Below are 19,126 nucleotides of genomic sequence, written 5' to 3' on the forward strand. Positions count from 1 at the left end.
AGATGCCACATTCAAGAGTGGGTAGGGCATAGGGGAGCAGAGGGATGGGGTCAGCAACAGCTTTGTGCAGGAAGCTTGGTCTTGAATTCACTTTGACTTGCACATGTCACGTATTACTAACATTCCATAGGAAGCTGTCATTCTTCTTTTTATCAATTTTATTTAAGGGATATATAGACTTGGGGGAAAGTGGAGATATATTCTAGTTACACTTAAAAAAAAAAAAACCTCTTGAGAAATTCCAAGCTAAAGCTGATTAAAATGAGTCATTATTAGATGGAGAGAAACATTTTGTCGTAGCAGAGAACATGTTGGTAATCACACGTGCTCAGTCGGGAGAAATAAGCCCTTTGGGGGGGGGTGGAGCTTTTCTCAGTTTCTGTAATAATCTTTTATTAAAGACTCAGGGAAGGAACATACAGAAATATGCCTAAGCCCAGAGATAACACTAAATTCTCTCAAGTAAAGCAAGTGGGGAAACTTGTAAGATAGATTGACCAGGCAGAAAGGTGGAAAAGAAAAAAAAAAATAGCTGAGTGTTTTGAATAGCCTGTGATTGATGCCATGCCCAGACAGGGGGCCCCAGACCCAGTGCATCAGAATTCACAGGGCGGAATTCACACGGAATTCACGAATTCATCAGAATTCACCCAGGTTGTTAAAAAGTTCCTGGGCTTCATTTTGCACTTCCTGATGGGGTTTTCTGGGATTCTGGCCCAGGAATTTGCATTTTTAGTTTTTTTAAGATTTTATTTATTTGAGAGAAAGAGAGTGAGAGAGAGCATGTGTGGGCCAGGGTGGAGGAGCCACGGAGGGAAAGGGAGAAGCAGACTCCCCGCTGAACAGGGAGCTGGATGCCATGCCAGGTTCAATCCCAGGACCTCCCGGGGATCATGACCAGAGCTGAGAGCAGACACTTAACCAACTAAGCCACTCAGGCATCTCATACATTTTTAATGAGAATGATAATTCTAGTGTACAACCAGAACCTATCCCTACAGTAGGGTTTATAACATAAAAATGATGATATTATCTGTTCCATGAAAGTTAAAAGGAGTGGAATTGAAAGTAATTCAGGAAGACAAGAGTAAATTGCTGTTACTAATTTGTTATGAGTCTTTGTTGGGACAACCTTACATTTTTGCGTAAGATTTTTCCTTACTTTTTATAATCAGTGGTGTCACTGATTATGTTACACCACTGCTGGTAGTGTCGAATATAATTTATTTTTTAATTTTACATGTCCCTACAAAGCAAAATATATTTTAAGAACTTCAACCAAGGGGTACCAGGATGGCTCAGTCGGTTAAGCCTCTGCCTTTGGCTCAGGTCCCTGCTCATCGGGGAGCCTGCTTCTCCCTCCGACTACCGCTCCTCCTGCTTATACTCATAAATAAACAAAATTAAAAAAAAAAAAAAAGAACTTCAACCAAGTATTTAAATGCTTAACATTGGAGGTTGGGGGGGTCAGTGGAGGTGGGGCTTGGGGGGGTGCAGTCTTCCTATCTCCTATGGTTTTCCTTTCTGGAATTTAAAGGTTTATAATAGACTTGTGGTTTTCCATCTTAATTTTTTTTTAATTTTATTTACACTGGAGTCTGAAATTGGTTTTGATGGCTATATAAAGGCTTATTATTCTTTCTAAAAAGTCATACTGCATCTGGGTAATCCATACCACCTTGGCACGGACTTGTCTACAATGCTATCCAACCTGCTAATTGCAAACTTACAGGGCCTGTAAATAGAGTCGCTAGGCAATGCAATCACAGAGCTTTTTATGAGCAGGCAAATGGAACACTAAAAAAAAAAAAATGAAATTTTTAGCCATCAGATGTTCTTTTTACACTTTTGGGAGACAATGTTGTTCTTCTACTTGTTTTTTGTATAAAGAAAATATTTGCATTAAAAGCATTTAAATAAGATAAATCCTCATGATTTATATAACAATTTTGGCTTTTTTGGTCATTACTCATTTTATTTTGCATATTAGTGAGGCTTTGAATTAAAATGTCCTTATGTTCTAGTAGAGTGGGATTCACTGTTCTGAGGATTAAGAACCACCTGTATTCTAAACCAGACAGAAGTCCACTCTTTCACCTGAGTCAACAGGTGGAAAAATGCTGGTCAAATTTGTCAAAGTATAAATTTTAATGCCATCATGTATTGTAGAAACAACAAAATGAATTTCTCAGCTTAACTAATGAGAACCCCGTTATTATTCACAACACTTCTTTACAGAGTTTATAATTCTACTTATGCTTTCTCACACCAAGCCCATCGTATACAAAGGAGCAAAGAAGTAGTGAAATATCCTGTGTTTGGTCCCAGTGAGCCATGAACACGTTAGCAATCTCTTCTGATCAGTGTTGCACGTGCCACACTGAAGGCTGGAGCAGCCTGTACTCTCTCCTGCCTCACCTCATCTGAAAGCCCTACTCGGGATGAAATGGAGTCACTCCTACTTATTTTGGTGGACCACTCAGAACTGATATACTTCCTGCCATTTTAATAGTCAGGGAGAACAAACAGACTATCTGTGGGCTAGTGAGAGCAGCTGTGCACACCAGGGCCCACAGGATTCAGCTGGGAAACAGCCTCCTCTCTTGCTCTGGTGCACTTGTTCCCACCTCAGGTTTTCAGCACAGTCCTCGGGGAAACAAATGGAATATTACATACATACATGTTTTTAAAATCAATGACCTCATCGTAGTTGTAAAAATTATACTTGCCAATATAAAAACTCAATGACAGGGAAAAATTCAAAAACAAATATTAAAAAAATTATTTCAAATCCTATCACTCAGAAAACAGCTATTTCGTTACCACCTGATGAACTTCATTGTGGCCACCCTGTGAGTGTACAGGCAGGATGGAAACAATTTTAGAAAAACGGGTTATACTATCCAAGCTTTTTTTAAAGTCAGAGTTACATTTTTAAAATCAGCTTCGTTGAAGTATAATATGTGTACAATAAACTCTACCCCCTCAATGTGTACAGTTTTATGAATTTATATAATTTATAAACTAAGAAACCACTGCCACAATCAAGCTATAGAACACTTCTGTCACCCCAAACCATTCCTCATTCCACTTTGCAGTGCTTGCTGCTCTCTGCTCCCAGCCCTAGACAACCGCTGAAACACTTTCAGTCACTATAAATTAGTTTAGATTTCTGTAGATTTTATATAAATGCAATTATACAAATAAATTATACAGGTAATTTTTTGTGCTGGCTTCTTACAGACAAAGCAATAATTTTGAGATATGTTTGCATTATATATATATATCAGTAATTCATTCCTTTTCGTCGCTGACTAGTTTTCCATTTATCTTTATTTAATTCTATTTGAATTTAATGGAAGAAACATTTTGGAAATGGAAGGAATTGCAGAACTTTGGACACTGTCTTTAAATAAGAGATACTAGCTCTTAAAGAGCCCTCTACAATGAACAAATTTCTCACAGTGAGAAATTGTGAAATTGTGACAAACTAGAGCTCAACTTTTAGAATTTTGATATTTTTGATCTATATGTATTAACTTCATACTATCTATTAACTCACTGCAATGAAATATGAAGCAATTAAGATGCTTCTACTTCTTCCCAGATCTTCCTTCTGTTTTGTAAGGTGTCTATTATCATTACTATTTCTTTTATCATTATCAGTATTTATAAAATTCACATGTTGCTTGATAATTTCCAGAATTGTTTACCCTTTTTAAAAGGATAATTCTACTTAAATTCCAGTTAGTTCACATACAGTGAAATATTTGCTTCAGTGTACTATGTAGTGATTCTACACTTACGTACAAGGGTGCTCATCAGAAAAAGTGCCCTCCTAAATCCCCATCCTCTATTTCTCCCGGTGCCCCCACCCCTTCCCCTCTGGTAACCATCAGTTTGCTCTCTGTAGTTAAGTCTGTTTCTTGCTTTGCCTCTCTCTCTCATTTTCCCCCCATGATCATTTGTTTTATTTCTTAAATTCCACATATGATTGAAATCATATGGTATTTGTCTTTCTCTGACTGACTTATTTCACTTCACATAATACCCTCTAGCTTCAACACAATTGTTCATTCTTTTTTTTTTTTTTAAGATTTCATTTATTCACCTGACAGAGAGAGATCACAAGCAGGCAGAGAGGCAGGCGGGGAGAGAGAGAGGGAAGCAGGTTCCCCGCTGAGCAGAGAGCCCAATGCGGGGTTCGATCCCAGGACCCTGAGATCATGACCTGAGCCAAAGGCAGAGGCTTAACCCACTGAGCCACCCAGGTGCCCCACTATTGTTTATTCTTAATTCTACTTTTAAATGGGCCCTGTACTTAAAATCAATCCTTTTATTATGGCTTCTCCATTCCTCTGTATTTTATTTTGACTCACACCTTGATTGGCTAGGTTTTTGTCAAATGACAGTTTTTCCAAGAGAGGTTAATCTAAGTACATGTTTAAGAATACCTGTTTGTTACATTTGTTTTTGAAGATCAGTTTGGCGGGACATAAAGGTCTTGCATCACACTTCTTCTCAGAAATTGAAGAACATTGCTTCACTGTCTTTTGGCATTGAAGTGTTGTCCTGAAGAGCTGTATATGGCCAATCTTTTTGTCTTACATGTGACTTGCTTTTTCTGCATAGATGTTCATCTGATACTTAATTCTTCATATTTTAGTAATGTCATTTGGATGTCTTGGTATTGATCATCTTGTATTAATTTTTTCCTGCCCTAATCACTGACTCTGCCTTATCTAACTTAAAAAGGAGAGAGAGAGAGAGAAAGAAAGAAAAGAAAAAAGGAAAGAAAAGAGAAGAAAGAAATAGTAAAGGGCCCAAATGTCTACAGTGAGAGGTATAAGACATGGGCCCCAAATTTGGTCAAGGGCTTTCAAGCCACTAGTATAAAACAGAAGCAGAATCTTTTATATGAATCTATATCCATAGGTTATAAAGAAACCACTTAGAAGATCTGTTTTAAAGATTCTTAGATATGGGGGCGCCTGGGTGGCTCAGTGGGTTAAAGCCTCTGCCTTCGGCTCGGGTCATGGTCTCGGGGTCCTGGGATCGAGCCCCGCGTCGGGCTCTCTGCTCAGCGGGGAGCCTGCTTCCTCCTCTCTCTCTGCCTGCCTCTCCGACTACTTGTGGTCTCTCTGTCAAATAAATAAATTTAAAAAAAAAAAAGATTCTTAGATATGAAAGAATAGAGAAAATAAAAAGAATATAGAATTAAGACAGAGTTTTTCAATTAGGAGACTTTCCCATGTTTTTAGATGAAAGTGAAAAATGAGTGAGAAGGGGCACCTGGATGGCTCAGTCAGTTAAGTGTCTGCCTTCGGCTCAGGTCATAATCCCAGGGTCCTGGGATCAAGGCCCATGCTGTAGGGCTCTCTGCTCAGCAGGGAGCCTGCTTCTCCCTCTCCCTCTGCCTGCTGCTCCTCCTGATTGTGTATGTCTCTCTCTGTCAAATAAATAAAATCTTTAAAAAGAAAATGAGTGAGAAAAAAGATAAAAATATGATTCAGGTCTATATGCCTATTTCATAACCATCAACTTCATTTGGCAAAGCCACTATCCATCTGTCCTTTGGCCTGTATTCCTAAAACGATCGATTTGGAATATGAAAGCTTTTGCAAAATGATACATATTATTACAATACTATTAACTAGATGTAGTTTGTTGTTTAAAACCATGTAATCATCAAAATGATACATTTTGGAATACAAGAGCTTTAAAAGCTTTAAAACCACTCCCAAATTTGCTCTCATTTTCTAGAACACTATGAAGCTGATCCATTTATGAGGAGATAATTAGTGGGAAGCTCTTTGAAGAAAGGTCTAGTTGTAAAACATAATTTCAGGAAAACATTTTAAGAACAACTTGGAGAGGATTTTTTCTCCCCAGTAAATACATGAGTACTAGTATAACTTGCAGTTTCTGAAAGTTTTCCAACAATTTCTATGATTACTCTAAAATTATCTGGTGGATAATTCAGCATATCTAACAATTGGCTGTACCAGATATTCTTTATTACAGCTCCTCAATTAATACAAGCAAAATTTAAATCTATTATATTTATAATTGATTCTGGGGAAAAGCACTATTATTTGCTTCCCAAACTTATACTGATTACATGAGTGTTTGTTAATATCTATTTTTATACTTTAAATTACCTTACTCAATGTAGAGGAGTAACAGTCCAAGGGAGAAAGCTAAAAAAAAAAAAAGTGAGAGAAAGACCTAGTTTTTCTTCTATGCTAATTATCTTTATTTTGTTAGGCATAGTTTGGTTGGTTTGTTGAATCAAAGGCAAATTCATGATGTACTTTATTGTGATTTTTTAAAACTAATAGACCCATTTATGTGAATATTATCTTACAGAGTTTGAATATCTTCCAGAACCTAAATAAACGCCAGTTTGAAACAGTTATTCATTTGTTTGAAGTTGCAATAATAGCAACGGACCTGGCTTTATATTTTAAGTAAGTACAAACTTCTTTATACTCTGTGTGCTTCTGCCTTACATAAATGACCCATTGCATTCAAGTTAAAAGGCATTTCTTTACACACACATTTATTCACTTTCCTTTGGGATCACCAGTAGAATACCATCCAAGGACCTCATAATTTACTAGGCATCTGAAAACACATTTTAGAAAACTAACCCACTAATGTCAATGGTTTGTTATCTGAAGAAATTTGAATTGAAGAATGTACAGCAAGGTTGGTGCATTGCCAGAAGAGTGATGCCACAAAGCCTTATGAGGTGATGCTTGTCCTGGTGGATTCATCATTGTCCAGGGGCTGATATTTAGAGATGCAGGATCAGACATTTGATTCTGCTGTAATTTGGGAGCTAAAAAATCTTGGTGATACTAATGCACATTAACAAAACTCGGATAAATCTGAGTCACATACAGCAGAGTACTAGCCTATTTATAGTAATAATAACCAAGGAGACCAGACACTCCAAGCTTCTGCCCATTTTCTTGTCAGTGAACTATAAAGTTGTTAGTGGAAATGGATTAGAACAAGGTGAACTAGTTATAGTATCTAACTCTTTAATGACTTAGATGGGTAGTATCAAATTGTGGCTCTCCGATCCTTCTTTTTTTTAAATATTTTATTTATTTCTTATTTTTTTATAAACATATAATGTATTTTTATCCCCAGGGGTACAGGTCTGTAAATCGCCAGGTTTACACACTTCATAGCACTCTCCATAGCACATACCCTCCCCAATGTCCATAACCCCCCTCCCCTTCTCCCAACCCCCCTTCCCCCAAGCAACCCTCAGTTTGTTTTGTGAGATTAAGAGTCATTTATGGTTTGTCTCCCTCCCAATCCCCTCTTGTTTCATTTATTCTTCTCCTATCCCCCTAACCCCCCATGTTGCATCTCCACGTCCTCATATCAGGGAGATCATATGATAGTTGTCTTTCTCTGATTGACTTATTTCACTAAGCATGATACGCTCTAGTTCCATCCACGTCATCACAAATGGCAAGATTTCATTTCCTTTGATGGCTGCATAGTATTCCATTGTGTATATATACCACATCTTCTTTATCCATTCATCTCTTGATGGACATCTAGGTTCTTTCCATAGTTTGGCTATTGTAGACATTGCTGCTATAAACATTCGAGTGCACGTGCCCCTTTGGATCACTACGTTTGTATCTTTAGGGCAAATACCCAGTAGTGCAATTGCTGGGTCATAGGGTAGTTCTATTTTCAACATTTAGAGGAACCTCCATGCTGTTTTCCAGAGTGGCTGCACCAGCTTGCATTCCCACCAACAGTGTAGGAGGGTTCCCCTTTCTCTGCATCCTCGCCAGTATCTGTCATTTCCTGACTTGTTAATTTTAGCCATTGTGATTGGTGTGAGGTGATATCTCATTGTGGTTTTGATTTGTATTTCACTGATGCCGAGTCATGTGGAGCACTTTTTCATGTGTCTGTTGGCCATCTGGATGTCTTCTATGCAGAAATGTCTGTTCATGTCCTCTGCCCATTTCTTGATTGGATTGTTTGTTCTTTGGGTGTTGAGTTTGCTAAGTTCCTTATAAATTTTGGACACTAGCCCTTTATCTGATATGTCATTTTCAAATATCTTCTCCCATTCTGTCAGTTGTCTTTTGGTTTTGTTAACTGTTTCCTTTGCTGTGCCAAAGCTTTTGATCTTGATGAAATCCCAATAGTTCATTTTTGCCCTTGCTTCCCTTGCCTTTGGCAATGTTCCTAGGAAGATGTTGCTGCGGCTGAGGTCGAAGAGGTTGCTGTCTGTGTTCTCCTCAAGGATTTTGATGGATTCCTTTCTCACATTGAGGTCCTTCATCCATTTGGAGTCTATTTTCGTGTGTGGTGTAAGGAAGTGGTCCAATTTCATTTTTCTGCATGTGGCTGTCCAATTTTCCCAGCACCATTTATTGAAGAGGCTGTCTTTTTTCCATTGGACATTCTTTCCTGCTTTGTCGAAGATTAGTTGACCATAGAGCTGAGGGTCTATTTCTGGGCTCTCTATTCTGTTCCACTGATCTATGTGTCTGTTTTTGTGCCAGTACCATGCTGTCTTGATGATGACAGCTTTGTAATAGAGCTTGAAGTCCGGAATTGTGATGCCACCAACTTTGGCTTTCTTTTTCAATATTCCTTTGGCTATTCGAGGTCTTTTCTGGTTCCATATAAATTTGAGGATTATTTGTTCCATTTCTTTGAAAAAAATGGATGGGATTTTGATAGGGATTTCTTTAAATGTGTAGATTGCTTTAGATAGTATAGACATTTTCACAATATGTATTCTTCCAATCCAGGAGCATGGAATATTTTTCCATTTCTTTGTGTCTTCCTCAATTTCTTTCATGAGTACTTTATAGTTTTCTGCATATAGATTCTTAGCCTCTTTGGTTAGGTTTATTCCTAGGTATCTTATGCTTTTGGGTGCAATTGTAAATGGGATTGACTCCTTAATTTCTCTTTCTTCTGTCTTGTTGTTGGTGTATAGAAATACAACTGATTTCTGTGCATCGATTTTATATCCTGACACTTTGCTGAATTCCTGTACAAGTTCTAGCAGTTTTGGAGTGGAGTCTTTTGGGTTTTCCACATATAGTATCATATCATCTGCGAAGAGTGATAGTTTGACTTCTTCTTTGCTGATTTGGATGCCTTTAATTTCTTTTTGTTGTCTGATTGCTGAGGCTGGGACTTCTAGCACTATATTGAATAACAGTGGTGATAATGGATATCCCTGCCGTGTTCCTGACCTTAACGGAAAAGCTTTCAGTTTTTCTCCATTGAGAATGATATTTGCGGTGGGTTTTTCATAGATGGCTTTGATAATATTGAGGTATGTGCCCTCTATCCCTACACTTTGAAGAGTTTTGATCAGGAAGGGATGCTGTACTTTGTCAAATGCTTTTTCAGCATCTATTGAGAGTATCATATGGTTCTTGTTCTTTCCTTTATTAATGTGTTGTATCATGTTGATTGATTTGCGGATGTTGAACCAACCCTGCAGCCCTGGAATAAATCCCACTTGGTCGTGGTGAATAATCCTTTTAATGTACTGTTGAATCCTATTGGCTAGTATTTTGGTGAGAATTTTTGCATCTGTGTTCATCAAGGATATTGGTCTGTAAGTTCTCTTTTTTGGTGGGATCCTTGTCTGGTTTTGGGATCAAGGTGATGCTTGACTCATAAAATGAGTTTGGAAGTTTTCCTTCCATTTCTATTTTTTGGAACAGTTTCAGAAGAATAGGAATTAGTGCTTCTTTAAATGTTTGGTCGAATTCCCCTGGGACGCTGTCTGACCCTGGGCTTTTGTTTGTTTGGAGATTTTTGATGACTGTTTCAATCTCCTTACTGGTTATGGGTCTGTTCCGGTTTTCTATTTCTTCCGGGTTCAGTTGTAGTAGTTTATATGTCTCTAGGAATGCATCCATTTCTTCCAGATTGTCAAATTTGTTGGCGTAGTGTTGCTCATAGTATGTTCTTATAATTGTCTGTATTTCTTTGGTGTTAGTTGTGATCTCTCCTCATTCATTCATGATTTTATTTATTTGGGTCCTTTCTCTTTTCTTTTGGATAAGTCTGGCCAGGGGTTTATCAATCTTATTAATTCTTTCAAAGAACCAGCTCCTAGTTTTGTTGATTTGTTCTATTGTTTTTTTGGTTTCTATTTCATTGATTTCTGCTCTGATCTTTATGATTTCTCTTCTCCTGCTGGGTTTAAGGTTTCCTTCTTGTTCTTTCTCCAGCTCCTTTAGGTGTAGGGTCAGGTTGTGTACTTGAGACCTTTCTTGTTTCTTGAGAAAGGCTTGTACCACTATATATTTTCCTCTCAGGACTGCCTTTGTTGCGTCCCACAGATTTTAATTATTGTGTTTTCATTATCACTTATTTCCATGAACTTTTTCAATTCTTCTTTAATTTCCTGGTTGACCCATTCATTCTTTAGAAGGATGCTGTTTAGTCTCCACGTATTTGGTTCTTTCCAAATTTCCTCATGTGATTGAGTTCTAGCTTCAGAGCATTGTGGTCTGAAAATATGCAGGGAATGAACCTCATCTTTGATACCGGTTGAGACCTGATTTGTGACCCAGGATGTGATCTATTCTGGAGAATGTTCCATGTGCACTTGAGAAGAATGTGTATTCTGTTGCTTTGGGATGAAATGTTCTGAATATATCTGTGATGTCCATCTGGTCCAGTGTGTCATTTAAGGCCTTTATTTCCTTGCTGATCTTTTGCTTGGATGATCTGTCCATTTCAGTGAGGGGAGTGTTAAAGTCCCCTACTATTATTATATTATTATTGATGTGTTTCTTTGATTTTGTTATTAATTGGTTGATATAGTTGGCTGCTCCCATGTTAGGGGCATAGATATTTAAAATTGTTAGATCTTCTTGTTGGACAGACACTTTGAGTATGATATAGTGTCCTTCCTCATCTCTTATTATAGTCTTTGGCTTAAAGTCTAATTGATCTGATATAAGGATTGCCACCCCAGCTTTCTTCTGATGCCCATTAGCATGGTAAATTGTTCTCCACCCCCTCACTTTAAATCTGGAGGTGTCTTCGGGTCTAAAATGAGTTTCTTGTAGGCAACATATAGATGGGTTTTGTTTTTTTATCCATTCTGATACCCTGTGTCTTTTGATTGGGGCATTTAGCCCATTAACATTCAGGGTAACTATGGAGAGATATGAATTTAGTGCCATTGTATTGCCTGTAAGGTGACTGTTACTGTATATTGTCTCTGTACCTTTCTGATCTACTACTTTCAGGCCTCTCTCTTTGCTTAGAGGACCCCTTTCAATATTTCCTGTAGAGCTGGTTTGGTGTTTGCAAATTCTTTCAGTTTTTGTTTGTCCTGGAAGCTTTTTATCTCTCCTTCTATTTTTCAATGACAGCCTAGCTGGATACAGTATTCTTGGCTGCATGTTTTTCTCGTTTAGTGCTCTGAATATATCATGCCAGCTCTTTCTGGCCTGCCAGGTCTCTGTGGATAAGTCTGCTGCCAATCTAATATTTTTACCATTGTATGTTACAGACTTCTTTTCCTGGGCTGCTTTCAGGATTTTCTCTTTGTCACTATGACTTGTTAATTTTACTATTAGGTGACGGGGTGTGGACCTATTCTTGTTGATTTTGAGGGGGGTTCTCTGCACCTCCCGGATTTTGATACTTGTTCCCTTTGCCATATTAGGGAAATTCTCTCCAATAATTCTCTCCAATATACCTTCTGCTCCCCTCTCTCTTTCTTCTTCTTCTGGAATCCCAATTATTCAAATGTTGTTTCGTCTTATGGTGTCACTTATCTCTCGAATTCTCCCCTCATGGTCCAGTAGCTGTCTGTCCCTCTTTTGCTCAGCTTCTTTATTCTCTGACATTTGGTCTTCTATATCACTAATTCTTTCTTCTGCCTCATTTATCCTAGCAATGAGAGCCTCCATTTTTTATTGCACCTCATTAATAGCTTTTTTGATTTCAACTTGGTTAGATTTTAGTTCTTTTATTTCTCCTGAAAGGGCTTTTATATCTCCAGAGAGGGTTTCTCTAATATCTTCCATGCCTTTCTTGAGTCCGGCTAGAACCTTCAGAATTCTCATTCTGAACTCTAGATCTGACAAATTACCAATGTCTGTATTGATTAGGCCCCTAGCTTTCGGTACTGCCTCTTGTTCTTTTTTTTGCGGTGAATTTTTCTGCCTTGTCATTTTGTTCAGATAAGAGTCTATGAAGGAGCAAGTAAAATACTAAAAGGGTGGCAAAGACCCCAGAAAAATGCGCTGTAACCAAATTAGAAGAGACCCCAAATCGTGGGGGGTAGAAAGGGGATAAAAAGATGTTCAGAAAAAAAAAAGTAAAAAATTTAAAAAAGAAAACAAATAAAGAAAAAATATAAAAAAGAAAGAAAAAATATATATATTTGATAAACTAGTTTAAAAACGTTAAAAAAGAAAAGGGTAAACGTTTTAAAAAATTTAGCAGAAGAAGAAAAAAGAAAGAAAAAAAATTGAAAAAAAAATTAAATTAACCGCAAGAGTAAAGAATCATGGGGAGAAAGCCATGAGTTCCGTGCTTTGCTTTCTCCTCCTCTGGAATTCCACTGCTGTCCTAGGTATTGAACTGCTTTCCTTGGTAGATGAACTTCGTCCTGGCTGGATTTTTGTTGATCTTCTGGGGGAGGGGCCTGTTGTAGTGACTCTCAAGTGTCTTTGCCCGAGGCGGAATTGCACTGCCCTTACCGGGGGCCGGGCTAAGTAATCCGCTCACGTTCGCTTTCGGGAGCTTTTGTTCCCTGAACGCTTTCCATAGAGTTTTGGAGGACGGGAATGAAAATAGCAGCCTCCCAGTCTCCAGCCTGGAGGAGCCGAGAGCCTGGGGCCCCACTCCTCAGTGTGCCCCCAGCGAACAGCGCCCAATCACTCCCATATCCCCAGCCTCCAGCCGTGCTCTGAGCTCACCCAGCCTGCGACTGGTTCAAGGTAACCCCGAGTTGAGAGCTCAGTCCTCCGCCCTGTCTCTGTAGCCGGCTTCCCCATTCTAATACCTGCGTGCTCTGCGACACTCCGACACCCCCAATCCTTCTGTGACCCTGCGGGACCTGGGGCCACGCTGACCCCACGTGGGCTTCACCCCGGTTTAGCCTCTGGAGCAATGTCCCTCAGTGGAACAGACTTTTAAAAATCCTGATTTTGTGCTCCATTGCTCCGCCGCTTGCCGTGAGCCTCCCCCTGTGGTCTATCTTCCCATCGTTTTGGATTCACTTCTCCACCAGTCCTACCTTTCAGAAAGTGGTTGATTTTCTGTTTCTAGAATTGCTTTTCTTCTTCTCTTCGATCTCCCATTGGATTTGTAGGTGTTTGCAATGTTTAGATAAGCTATCTAGCTGATCTCCTGCTACCTGATGTAGTCTCAGTGTGCTACTTCTCCGCCATCTTGACTCCTCCACCTCTCTGATCCTTCTTAACTAAAAATTTAGTTATTAGTTCGAAGATGAAGACAGATACTTAGAATAATATAATATCCAAATATCCATAACTTGGATTCAGCAAATACTAAGATTTTTCCACACCCATCTGAGATCTTTTTTTGTAGGAAAAAAAGTCATGCACTGAAGGCATCCCATCCCACCATGAAAAGCCCCTACCATCTCCCTCACAAATACCATCATTTGGATGTTGATGTGTACTCATCTTTTCCATGTTTTTATATTGTTGTGTTTTAAAATTGTCCATAAATGGTATCTTACTGTACACACTTTTCTACAATTTGCTTTTTCATGTAACATTATGTTTTAAAGATTTACTTTGGTGGTAAACGAAGATCCAGTTTATTAGTTTTAATTGTATATTCAGCTTTATGAAGATGTCATAATGAATTCAGCCATTCTTCTACACATGGACATTTAGATCATTTCCAACATTTCATTATTGTTGACAATGCTGTATTGTATATCCTTGTATGCACGTGAGTTTCTCTAATGTACATACTTAGAACTGATATTGCTGTACAGTCTGCAAATCTTCAGTCTTAATACTACATTGCAAAATTGTACTCCTGAGTAGTTTCCCCAATTTTAATTCCCACCAGCAGTGTGCAAGAGTTCCTGTTATCTTATATCTGGACTACCTTTGATCTGGTCACACTTATGTCTATTCACTTATTTATCTTGTCAGTTTGAGCGTGAGATGGCATCTTACTGCTATTCAAATTTGTATTTCCTTTTTTTAATCAGTGAGGCTGAGCATCTTTTCATGTATTTTAGGTTCTTTGGTGGTTCTGTGAATTTTTTATCATCATTTTATCTCAACACAGCCTCTGGCCTTTATGTTTATGTTATGGTCTCCTTTGTTACTAATGTATTCAAACTTACCAGTGGGGTTTTTTTTCCCCTTTTGTGGCTTGTGGTTTCTCTCTCTCTCTCTCTTTTTTTTTTTTTTTGGTTTTTCTCTCTTAAACTCTTTCTATGCCAAGGTTATAGCCATTCCCTGTTCTCTTCTCCCTGACCCCTTAGATCCACTATGTGGACATCTGATGGAAAGTGGGAACATGAAATCTGAAAAGCACATATTAAAGATACTTTTTATCTCTGGTCTTATATGCTAAGATTGTTGTACAGCTGTATCTTTTTTAGGAAGAGAACCATGTTTCAAAAAATTGTTGATGCCTGTGAAAAAATGGAAACTGAAGAAGAGGCCATCAAATATGTAACCATTGATCCAACCAAAAAAGAGGTTATCATGTGAGTAGTCAGAATTTTATTCCTTTTTTGGAAAAAAACAAAACAAAACAAAAAACCACTTATTTTGTATATCTTTCTATTTTAACAATTTTTGTTTTCTCCCAAGGGCAATGATGATGACTGCATGTGACTTGTCAGCTATAACCAAACCCTGGGAGGTACAAAGTCAGGCGAGTATGGTTGTTTCCTCTTCTGTCACATGCACAGATGCTATCGAGATCACATGTAAGAGAGAACAGGAATATTCTGGCAATCTTGGAATTTTGCTCTAGGTAGCAATTATGTAACTATACATTTCATAAGTGATTACCTTTCATTATCCTGGAACAAACAATTGGTTTATATTTAAAAAGATAAAAGAAACGTAGGAAGTTAGGACAAAAATAAAATGTTCCTTGTTAGATTTCTGCTAATGAAGGCAGACAACTAGCTTTCAAGAATTCACAAGTGTCATTAAGACAATAGGTCATTTGGTTAGGCCTCAAGGCAAAGGGACCTTAGAAAGAAAATGCTTTCTGCAAAGAATTCCTTATCATTGAACAGACTGCAAAAACTTTATATACAATTATTTAGGGAATGTCTGAGTTTTTAATAGAGGATATAAATTGGCACAAGAAGAAAAGAATCATAGTGTTTTCCTCTATCAAGGGTAGTTTTGCTCCTACAACCTCTTCTTGTTTTGTAATTAAAAGGCGCTGTCTATAGTAAGTTCGTGTTTAAGGGTGCCTTCCCCAGTTCTTTGCCAACCTTGAGGAATGAGAGTCAGGAGTCACTAGTTTATTACTTGATTTCTTACTAACTGGATGAAAGAAACTTCTCTTTTTCCCTCAGTGACTTCTAGGAAAAACCCTAGGGGGAAGAGAGGCCAGAATTCACTGGGTTCAACTGTAATTGTGGGTTATATGAATAAAGTAATTGGAACCATCAAATTCCAAAACCAAACACTTGTGCTCCTTCAACCCTGATGTGCCTGTTCTTCCTTCTTTATTTACTCTTTATTCTTTATCTGCACAATCGATCACCCATGCCAGAAACCTAGGGCCTTGCATGAAGTTCCCCTCCCCATTCCTGTCTGTCATGCTGGCTACAGCCTCAGGTCAGACTTCTACCCTCTTTCATCAGCAAGATCATGTGGTGGGATCCTCCTAAGTGATCCTTCCTCCTCCTTCACTACTCAGCCCTCCTCTGAGCTGCTGCTGGGATTATTTATACTGAGACCTCTGCTCAGCCACTCCTCTACTTAAAAGCCTTCTAAACTCCCCCCCACCCCCAGAGGTATTCAAGCTTTCTTATTAAAAAGAAGTAAAGGGCCTGGTGGCTTAGTGGGTTAAGCCTCTTCCTTTGGTTCAGGTCATGATCTCAGGGTCCTGGGATTGAGCTCCCACATCGGGCTTTCTGCTCAGGGGGAAGTCTTCTCCCCCCACCCCCCCACCACCTGCTGCTCTGCCTACTTGTGATCTGTCAAATAAATAAAAATAAAATCTTTTTAAAAACCAATAAATAAATAATAAAAAAGTAAAGTCCTTCCCCCCAAACCCCCACAAAAAGTTGTACAAAATCACTTTATATAAAAGAAAAAAGCAAGGTTACTTTAGCTGAAATCTCTTTTGGCTCCTACCTGCTGGGGCTGCTAGTGCTCTTTGGTGCACTAGGGCTCCAAGAATAAGAAATCACTGGTCTAGGGGTGCCTGGGTGGCTCAGTGGGTTAAGCCTGTGCCTTCAGCTCAGGTCATGACCTCAGGGTCCTGGGATGGAGGACCGCATGGCATCGGGCTCTCTGCTCAGCGGGGAGCTTGCTTCCATCTCCCTCTGCCTGCCTCTCTGCCTACTTGTGATCTCTCTCTGTCAAATAAATAAATAAATAAAAGCTTAAAAAAAAAATCACTGGTCTAGAGAATCAAACTTCCTAGCAAAGCTTACATGGTCTGTCACTACCTATCCTTAACTCACACTCATCAGATTATTTCCTGGCACTCTCTCCCATTCACTGTTTCTCACTCTAAGCTCTAGATGCTCAATTTTATCTCTGCAGATAGTCTTCCCTTCCTCTTTATCTGAAAAACTACTATTCATCCTTAATACAACATAAATGCAAGCTCCTTTATGAAACTCATCTTTACTTCCTTCTCCTGATCCCCAACACTTCATACTACTACTGTTACAGCCCTTACCCACATGGTTCACATGACTGTCTCTATGAGACTAGAAGCATCTTAAAGAAACAGGTCACATCTGATTCCTCTGGCAAGCCTGGTTCATGCCAATATAAGGAAGCTAGCAGGTGTTCATTAAACTTGATATCAGGTTTTTAAAAGCTATATAAATTTATCCTCAAATATCCTCACCCGGTTATCAAGTAAATCTGGGTGCTCATCTGCGTGCATGTGTGTACACCCAGATATATGCTAGAAGCTAACAGATAAGCAGGACAAGAGGATGATGTGTGGGAAGCTGCAGAACTTGAAGCAAAATGTAATGGAATTAAATATCCTCCCATCTCCCCTTTTTATTGTTGAGATGTAGTGACAATAGCAAATGGAGATAGGTATTCCCAGAATAGGCCTAGAATGCTGAAGTGACAAGAGAAATTTCCCCTTCTCATTTCAATATAATCTGTAGATGACATCTTTTTATCTTTTATTTTTATTTTTCTAATATTTATTTATTTGAGAGAGAAAGAGCACACGTGACCAGGGGGAGGGGCAGAGGAAGAGAGAGAATCTCAAGCCAACTTCCCGCTGAGTGTGGAGCCCAACACGGGGCTCGATCCCACCACCAAGATTATGACATGAGCCGAAATCGAGAATCTGGACGTTTAACTAACTGAGCCACCCAGACACCATCTTTCTAAAACCAAAGAGTATATAATGCTTAATGCCTCAGGCATTAATATAAATGCTACCCTTAAATGTCACACATACTAATAAAACGCAAATTCTCGATGAATGACTCAGTTTCACGAATCAAGTCTTATTCTTATTTGCAGGTGGCACTTCTGGTTGCAAATGAATTTTGGGAACAAGGAGATCTGGAGAGGACTGTGCTGCAGCAACAGCCTATTGTAAAGACCTTGACATAAAAATGCACTTTTACTACAAATTATCGATACAAATCAGTCTCTTTTGTACACACAGTCTTAGAAAACTATCCTTAAAGGATTTATTTCTCTTTCCAGCCTATGATGGACAGAAACAAAAAAGATGAATTACCCAAACTTCAAGTTGGATTTATTGATTTTGTCTGTACTTTTGTATATAAGGTAAGTAAATAAATTGAGTGAAAATATAATCATCTGGGGATGAGGATTTTTCTTTTGAAGTGTTACCAAAATCAAAAGTCACTCACATGGAAAAGCCATTAGGGGTATCCTTGTTTCTCCAAAGGAGCTTGAGGAATTACCCTAATCTCATTTAGGGGTGGAAGAAAAACTAGAACTCAGGAGCACACTGAACAGACCAGACACACTTAGAAAACAGCACCTGTCTTCCCTGTTTCCACAGCACTGAGTTAAACTCATCTTAGCAGTTCTGAGCACTGATACAACTCCTTATAGCTCCTTCTCTGCATATGGACAGTACTGAAAATCAACTACATGATTTAAATAGTTTCTGACCTAAAATTCTCTCTAGGAGTTCTCACGGTTTCATAAAGAAATCACACCAATGCTGAATGGTCTTCAGAACAACAGAGTAGAGTGGAAATCCCTAGCTGATGAGTATGATGCAAAGATGAAGGTGCTTGAAGAGGAGATGAAAAAGCAAGAAGAAGGAAACATAACCACAAAAGGTTAGATGGAATCTGTTTTTGCTTGTAAAGTAACCAGGAGTTAGGCTGAGCTTAATCTCACATGACAAAACCATAAAAAGTAAATGCAATCAGGAAACTTGCTTTTCAAATAATTATATATAATAAATTGATTAGTGCTTTTCAGATTACAAGCCCCCCAACCCCAAACAAGATCTTATGAATAATTCCGGGAGGAATTGACTGGTCCAGCTGAAGTAGGGGTTGGGGCTAGCCTTCTTCATCCACTCTGGTATGTGGCTCCTAATCACCTCCACAGAATACTGAGATTTTAGAAATACGAAAGCCATAGAAATAGTGGGATCAGGGTTAAGTGAGAAAACAAATTTAGTCCTAAAATTATATGTTAGCTGTTATATTGGGCAACTTGCTTAACCTCCGAGCTCAATATTCCTCTCTATATGAGATTTTACAGACCTCCAGCCTCCCTTCTAGACTTAAGGAAGCCCCACATGAAAGCAGAGCTGGCCAGCTGAATGGGATGACTTGGCAGGTATTTCAAGACTGGCTGTGCCTCAAATGTCCCCAGACCGTGGTTTTTCCTGATGAAACTTTTACTCCTGAAATTACCCTGTTGGGATC

The 19,126-nt window shown here is 38.7% G+C and overlaps 1 protein-coding gene across 1 annotated transcript in view; it reads left to right on the forward strand.

Annotated features, from left to right (window-relative positions):
- The window catches only part of PDE6C (phosphodiesterase 6C), a 50,902-nt gene that overhangs the window by 26,653 nt on the left and 5,123 nt on the right, over positions 1–19,126 (forward strand). The window contains exons 15-20 of the mRNA XM_046026442.1: positions 6,370–6,470; positions 14,633–14,740; positions 14,847–14,910; positions 17,727–17,801; positions 17,916–17,999; positions 18,370–18,526. Of these exons, the coding sequence (XP_045882398.1) occupies positions 6,370–6,470; positions 14,633–14,740; positions 14,847–14,910; positions 17,727–17,801; positions 17,916–17,999; positions 18,370–18,526 (589 nt within the window). The remainder of the gene's footprint in view (positions 1–6,369; positions 6,471–14,632; positions 14,741–14,846; positions 14,911–17,726; positions 17,802–17,915; positions 18,000–18,369; positions 18,527–19,126) is intronic.

Source organism: Meles meles, chromosome 13 (assembly GCF_922984935.1).
Source record: "Meles meles chromosome 13, mMelMel3.1 paternal haplotype, whole genome shotgun sequence".
Lineage (NCBI taxonomy): Eukaryota > Metazoa > Chordata > Mammalia > Carnivora > Mustelidae > Meles > Meles meles.